Raw genomic sequence first — 7,068 nt, 5'->3', positions numbered from 1 at the left:
ACGCCGGAATGCCTTCAGTGAGCATTGCAATGCAGCAGTGACCAAATTCAATGCAGCAGTGCACAAACTTACAGAATAAATTGTGATTATAAATTCGGATTATGGTCAGGTGGTTTAGGGAGGAGATTTGTAAGAAAACTCTTGGAAATAACATATGGCCTGTTCTATAATATGGGTAAAATCTCCTATGTTGTTGTAATTTAATTGAGGGCGCTATAACAACATTTTCTGCTAATTTTTTTTAATTAAAAACATGTTTATTTTCGTTTGATGAGTGATAACTAGGCCTAGACTAAATACTCCACAAATATTCATGAAAGTGGTGATTATTCTGTAAAACAAAGGCTGTGAAGGTAGCTATATATGGCATGGACATATTTATGAAAGTTTTCATTCTGAAAGACTATTGATAAATTTATGCTGTGTAAAGACTTTCCTAAGCCACAATCTCGTTCTATTCGCCAAGCTAGGTTGGCTGTCTGTCAATTGGTGACGTGACGTAGAGCTAGGACTCAAGACAGTCACTCCAAAGGTTACTTCTCTACCCCTCTGACACCTAAAATTAGGCCTAAGAGAAGCTACACAGAGATCGCTTACACAATGTCTGCTCTGACGATAAAAGCTGCAGGATTAATCGTTTTCCGTCGGGTACAGGATAGCATACAGTATCTACTTCTCCAAGCATCCTACGGAGACAATCACTGGACACCACCAAAAGGTAAGGTCGCGTGAAATATCTATATCGTAAATGGGCTAGGTAGGCCTAGGCTAGCCGTAATCCATTTAAATCTAATGAATAAATAACCTCAATTTACTGGCTAGGGCTTATAATCATTTATCTTCGATAATATCAGTCTTTAAGGACTTAGGAGGGAGGAACGTTTTGTATGCATTATGTATGCTAAGGAGGTGGGGATATACTGTAGCCTAGCTATTGTAGGCCTAAAAAGAGACTTCAGGTTTCAGAGATAATGAAGATACTATTTATTTCTTTAGTCAATGCACGCATTAATTTTCTTTCAGTAGCTTTCTGTATCATGGTGGTAACTTCATCTGCTGTCCTCAATGGTACAAAAGCTTTCAAAAGTACCCCACGATACAGTAGGTCTGTTCCTAAAGCTTACTGTCATCGGTAGGTCTATTTCTACGGTTTAATACTATCATCTGAAAAAAGAATCAGAATGCAATCATTCAAGGAAACTTGAGGGGTGTGTCAATCTAACCTGGTATTGATTACTGATTTTGTTGACATTTTTTACTATTAAATTACGTTTTTTTCCTAATTAATTCTTTGTTTTATGCTTATAATATTGCAGTTAATGGAAATAATGATAAGGAGTTATACTGTATAGTTAGCTTCTGTAAAAATGAAATGAAACTAATAATTGAGAATATTCAAATAATTTGAATAGTCAATCAGTATGTAGAAACATAGCTGGCTGGATAGAAGCCAACATATTTTTGCATTTGTTATAATATTAAAAGTTCCAAAACAAAACAAGGAAAGTATAAATTATTAGTTTCTTCAACTAAATTACTATTGGCATGGTCATAGTTTTAAACATCTACAGTTTCATACAGGATATCACAAACATACATACATTTATACTTTACCACAATGTATTTTATAAATCATATACTGGATCTACAAATGTATCGGTCGGTAATGTGCAATGTTCAACATCTTAAATCAATTGTGATGAGAGATAATAAGAATCACTTCATTTATTCAAGGACTCATTTGTAACTTATTGTGGCCGGTGACCAAATTACAAATTACAATTAAGAGTACAGATTTTAAAGTATTGCATTGAAAAGAATAGTACCCCGGTAATTTGAAAATACTAAAAGGGGTAAAAACCTGGCAAAAAGACATTGAATAAAGAAGAAAATACAACAAACTACTAGGCAATTCAGTCTGAGAGGAGGGTATCTCATTCATATGACATCAGGGGTCCCAAATCTCCCGGAAATCGGGATGACCTTCCGCACTCCTGCAAACAAGCAAGATTCTCCCGGATATAACCCATCTCAAGTAAATTCATAATATTTGCATGTTTTAAATATTTTATTATCAATTATTTCATGGTAGTCACTGCCGATGGATCACTGTGTGCAGTATATAAAATTTAACAAAGAGAGTGTCATTTGCGGCAATCTAGAGGTGGCTTAGGAGGTACTGTACAGTAGGCCTACCCTAAATCAGTGGTGGCGCCAGAGGGGGCTGGGGGCTATAGCCCCCAAGTCAGGGAAGCCTAGCACCAACCCCCCCATCGGGGAAGACGAATACAATCCGTTGGGGAATAAAAAATATATTTTTACATATCTGTTCGTTTAACAACAATATTGCCTTCATTGACCTATTTGTGTACCTTTTGTGTTAACTTTTCATCACAATAATAAAAACAACAACAATAATAATAATAATAATGATATAACATAAATTCATGTGCCGTTTTATTGTATTTTATCCGACTACTGTATATATCAGGGGGCGGATTTAGTGGGGGGAGCGGCCCCAGGTAAAAAAAAGAAAAAAATGATAGCCCAGAACGCCTCAAATGCTATTTTCGGGCGTCAGAACACAAAAATTTCGCGGGGCGTGCCCCCGGCCCCCCAGGAGAGTGTTGTCTCGATCAGCCCAACTTTTGGGCCCCCCCCCCTTTTAAACATCTCTGGATCCGCCCCTGTATATTACTTTTCACATTGAAGCCCATGAAACAACATATATTCTTTACAATGAATTAATTACGTTCAAACATCTATTGGAACGTAAGTCAGCAGAACAGTGTCAAGTGTCAAAACAGCGTTTTGACACTATTTTTTTTAAATTTCAGTGCATATTAATGTTATGTATTGAAATACAGTAAAAAAAAAAAAATGCCCCTTCCACAGTTTAAAAAATTCTGGATCCGCCCCTGTTCAATGGGATTAAATAAAAATGGTTAACGTTCTACTATGACAAATGCTCGTTTGGATCCTCATGATGCTTGGAATACATCTTGATCGGGGAGCAACATCAGGCAAAATTTCCTAAATTTATAACTTTGAATTAAAAGCTTGTACTGTGACGTTCCCGGTGACATTGTGTTTTCTTTATATAATATTGTAACACATTGGTGGCCTTACAATTTACAGTAAGACATTATTCTTATTCGTAATTTTGTTAATAATACACAATCACATGGGTTATGAAAAACCTGGATTTCGCAATGATGGGAGGATAGTATTGAAATGTAATACGGTGGGTTTTTTTTTTAATAATATAAAATGTAAAACGGATTTGAAAATAAGTTAGTTGGTTACATTACATACTCTTTGTTTCTCGTTTCAATTTAACAAAAATCGGTTTTGGAATTTTTTGACATTAAAAAACATACATGAAGTCATTACGGTAGCTTGATGCCTATCAAATAACTAATAAAAATTTACCAAAATTCGTCAGATATCCGTAGAAGTGGCGGCTCTGGGATATAATTCATTGGGAGGGCTAAGATGTCCAACTGGGAGGCTAAGTAATTATGGGTGTAACTATAGCGCGCAGCATTATCTGAGGACTGAAGGCCAGAGCCAGCGGTGGGTATCGGAGAGGGTGTCTCCTCCCAAAACGAGATTTTTAAAAACAAAATTGGGACTTCTAGATGGCCGGAAATGGCTGGGATGGGAAAACTAGGCCTATTTTTTTTTTTTTTTTTGGTCCGAATGTCCGACAAGCTATGGCAGATGGGGGGGCTTAAGCCCCTGCCCCTCTGCTGGCGCCACCTCTGCCTGGAACCTCCTGTGGCCCCTAGACGGGTGGCCCCTAGACGGCTTCCCCCAGCTAAGTGAGGCTCGCCTAGCCCCCTGTCGGGGCCTTTAGCTCTCCCTGTCAGGCAGATCCTAGCGCCATCACTGCCCTACATCTGTGAAAGTTCCTCCCTGCCCAGCCCCCTTCCCGTTATTTCGAATTCCTGGTTCAGCCACAGTAGATCTTCTGGAAATGACTTCTTCCAACTTGGGACCCCTGGACTTTTAATTGTAATCATAAGGTCAACATACAGTAGTAAGGTGTCAACATATTAAGGGATGGGGCTGTTAGAAAACCGCTTTGTGTAGGAGGCCAGACGTGAAATGTCATTACGGCTTTCGACTATTTAGTTCAGATCAGGTGGGTGGAATTAAATCTGCAGAGTGGTTAGTGTTAGGGCCTGTTTCTGCTGAGCAAAAAAACATGTGTTTTTAAACGGTTATTAAAAAACACATGTTTTTCCCCAGCAGAAACGGGCCAAAAAAATGTGTGCATACGCCCATGGCTACTTATTTACTTAGAATCATAATAGTAAGTGAGGCCTGTTTATCTAGTAGTAGAACACTGTGAATAATTGTTTAGTGTATGACATTATTGTCATGCTGGTTATAAAAATAGTGTACTGTAAAGCAAAATTTTGTTGCAGTGTCTCATTTTTGTAATAAATTTATAACTTGTGATAATCATCCACCTTTTAAATACAATCTTCCTATTTTTGAGGGGGTCCTAATTTTGTAGCTTGGGCATTGAGGTGATATGGTGATATTTTCAGCTGGGCTTTATTCTCACACTGACTGTAATTTATTTTGCACAACAATTTTATGGCGGGAGGCCTAGGCACAACGCCCTTCCCCCCCCCCTCCCTCTATGCCACATTAGATATACATTTCGGCCAATAGCTTTAGATGAGGAAAATATGCTTTAATGCCTGTTTTCATTATTATTTTTTTTTTTCACAGGACTCCTTGAAAATGGAGAAGATTTTCAAAAAGCAGCAATACGAGAGACGGAAGAAGAGGCAGGCTTTTCTAGTGAGGATTTATCAATCAAAGAAGACTTTAAAAAAACTCTCAAATATGAAGTGAGGGGCAAACCTAAGGAGGTCATTTATTGGCTAGCAGAATTGAAAGACCCAAACCAGCCTGTCAAACTATCAAGTGAGCACCAGTGTTATAAATGGGTTCTACTCAACCGTGCATGTGAACTTTCAAAATATGAGGACCTGCAGGAAACCTTTCGACAAGCTGAATACCACCTATTGAAGTGAATTATGTGTTAGTTTTAGATATTCTAAAATTTAACTAAACTGTTTTATATTTGTGGTTCCATGTTTAACTAAACAGTCCAATTTGTTGTTCATTGTGGGCTCTACGAGTTGAAATACAGTATCTGCTGGTAAAATCTGGATAAACTTTCAAATAATCAATTGTGGAAAACTTACATTTAAGTGATCAAATAACAATTATAGATTTTTATGTTGAAAATCTTTAAGTTGGTTGTCACACAATTTGTGTCTATGTTTAAATGTGTATTTGGTTATTTTTCAAATGGTTAACAATATTAAGCCATGTTTGGATTTTTATTAAATAAGTTATGAAGTCAGTCTTATAAAATAATTCATTGTAAACAGTTTGCAGTAAAACATTTTCTGTGATGTGCAGAAATTACCCAAGTTTCACTAAAATGAAGTTTAACCAAGTGAATCATGCCCAGGAAGAAAAAACATTCTGATTTACAGGAGCAGAAACACCTGATTGGCGGTATTATCAAAAATTTCAACGCACATTTTGTACACTAAAGAGTGGACTTGTCTTTGATTAGACTTTTATGCGTGACAAGTTTGTGTCACTTCCTGATAACAGTGACGAAATGCCTCCAAAGTGCTGCATGTAGGCCCTATTTATATTTTATTAAACGTAAAGGTTATCTCAACACAGAAAGTATCATTTTTAAGTCCAGGTTTATACATTATCATTGAAGGGGCAATAACTCTAATTGCAGAGTCAATGACATGCATGATTTGGATTGGGTTACTTTAACAACACAGCCAAGTATGATTTGACTTCAAGGTTTACCAGACAACACAACCATGCATCTATTTTTTAACTGGGTTTACCGGACCACACAACCATGCATCTATTTTTTAACTGGGTTTACCGGACCACACAACCATGCATCTATTTTTTGACTGGGTTTACTAAACCACACAGCCAAGTATGATTTCACAGTTTTTTCTATTTTACTCATTGAGTGCCATGTATGGATATAACAGGGTTTCACTAAACTAAGAATAGTAATATAATAATAATTGTCGACTTATATAGCGCATATTGTAGGGACCTCTATGCGCTTACATTATTACCCCCGGATCAGTGGATCAAGCACATATGGAACACACACTCAAACCCCATAGAGGAATTCCATAATGTTGCAGTTATTCAGCGCAGGCTGTGCTTGAACCTACCAGGTACCCACTTGTAATCCTGGGTGGAGAGAGACAACCGTGGATAAAGTGCCTTGCCCATGGACACAAGCGACTTGCACAGCGAGAGTTTCGAACCCCCGACCTCAAGGTTGGGAATCCAAGCCTCAACCGATGCGCCAACCACTTCTAAAACCATATCTACCCTTATTTTATAAATTTTATCATAATTATACAATATAACAATGCCTATGTAGTGTAACAGTACCATTTCCTGTCAGCATTCACATAATCAATGTAGTCCATGTATTTAGCCAATTTTAATGTCTTTAAAAAAAAAATTGTGTTTTATGAAAAACAAAATGTTTTAAAATAGTAAATAATTTTAACTGTTTTTGACTTCTTTTAATGTATAAAATACATCTAGATGTGTATAATATACAAGTATTTTATTCAACTGTAATACAATACATTTTATACACATTCTGTGCATCTCTGTAAGTCATTACTGTAAGCCTACTGTACCAAGGTTTCCAAAATATTTTAGGAGTATTATTGAAATTTTAATTCAAGATTTTATGGATATTTTAATTTAAAAGTTTATTTTATTTGAAAATGAGGCTAAACATATTTTATTATTATTAATATTATTAATATTATTAATTGTGTTATACAGAATTACCAATATAACTAAATATTAATGGATTTATTGTAAAATGAATTCTAATTTGTATGCATTGATGCTTTATTATTGTTATTTAAGTTTTAAAATTTCATTTCTATGCATTAATGGTATTGTATGTGCTCCACTTTGGCCATTTCTGTTATTATCGGTTGTTGTAAAAATATGTAGTACAGT

At 36.2% G+C, this 7,068-nt stretch overlaps 1 protein-coding gene across 2 annotated transcripts; it reads left to right on the top strand.

Annotated features, from left to right (window-relative positions):
- The first annotated feature begins 229 nt into the window (after positions 1–229).
- LOC117118070 (bis(5'-nucleosyl)-tetraphosphatase [asymmetrical]-like) lies at positions 230–5,278 on the top strand. 2 transcript variants are annotated; one of them, XM_033262571.1, is made up of 3 exons: positions 255–353; positions 471–718; positions 4,747–5,278. In XM_033262571.1, the coding sequence occupies exons 2-3, from the start codon at positions 601–603 to the stop codon at positions 5,052–5,054; spliced, it is 426 nt and encodes a 141-aa protein (XP_033118462.1). In that variant the 5' UTR covers positions 255–353; positions 471–600; the 3' UTR covers positions 5,055–5,278. The 2 variants fall into 2 exon arrangements, with proteins under 2 accessions (XP_033118454.1, XP_033118462.1); XM_033262563.1 differs by having other exon boundaries at positions 230–718.
- Positions 5,279–7,068: the final 1,790 nt, after the last annotated feature.

The sequence above is a fragment of the Anneissia japonica genome, unplaced genomic scaffold (genome assembly GCF_011630105.1).
Source record: "Anneissia japonica isolate Jap-2015-1 unplaced genomic scaffold, ASM1163010v1 scaffold287972_len269925_cov191, whole genome shotgun sequence".
Lineage (NCBI taxonomy): Eukaryota > Metazoa > Echinodermata > Crinoidea > Comatulida > Comatulidae > Anneissia > Anneissia japonica.
The sequence above is the reverse complement of the archived record's forward strand: the minus strand, read 5'-3'. Positions and strand labels throughout refer to the sequence as shown.

Excerpts from the sequence above, each read along its gene's own strand:
- LOC117118070 (XM_033262563.1), top strand. The coding sequence starts at position 601 with ATGTCTGCTCTGACGATAAAAGCTGCAGGATTAATCGTTTTCCGTCGG. Across the intron at positions 719-4,746 it reads TCACTGGACACCACCAAAAG|GACTCCTTGAAAATGGAGAA; the intron begins GTAAGGTCGCGT and ends TTTTTTTCACAG.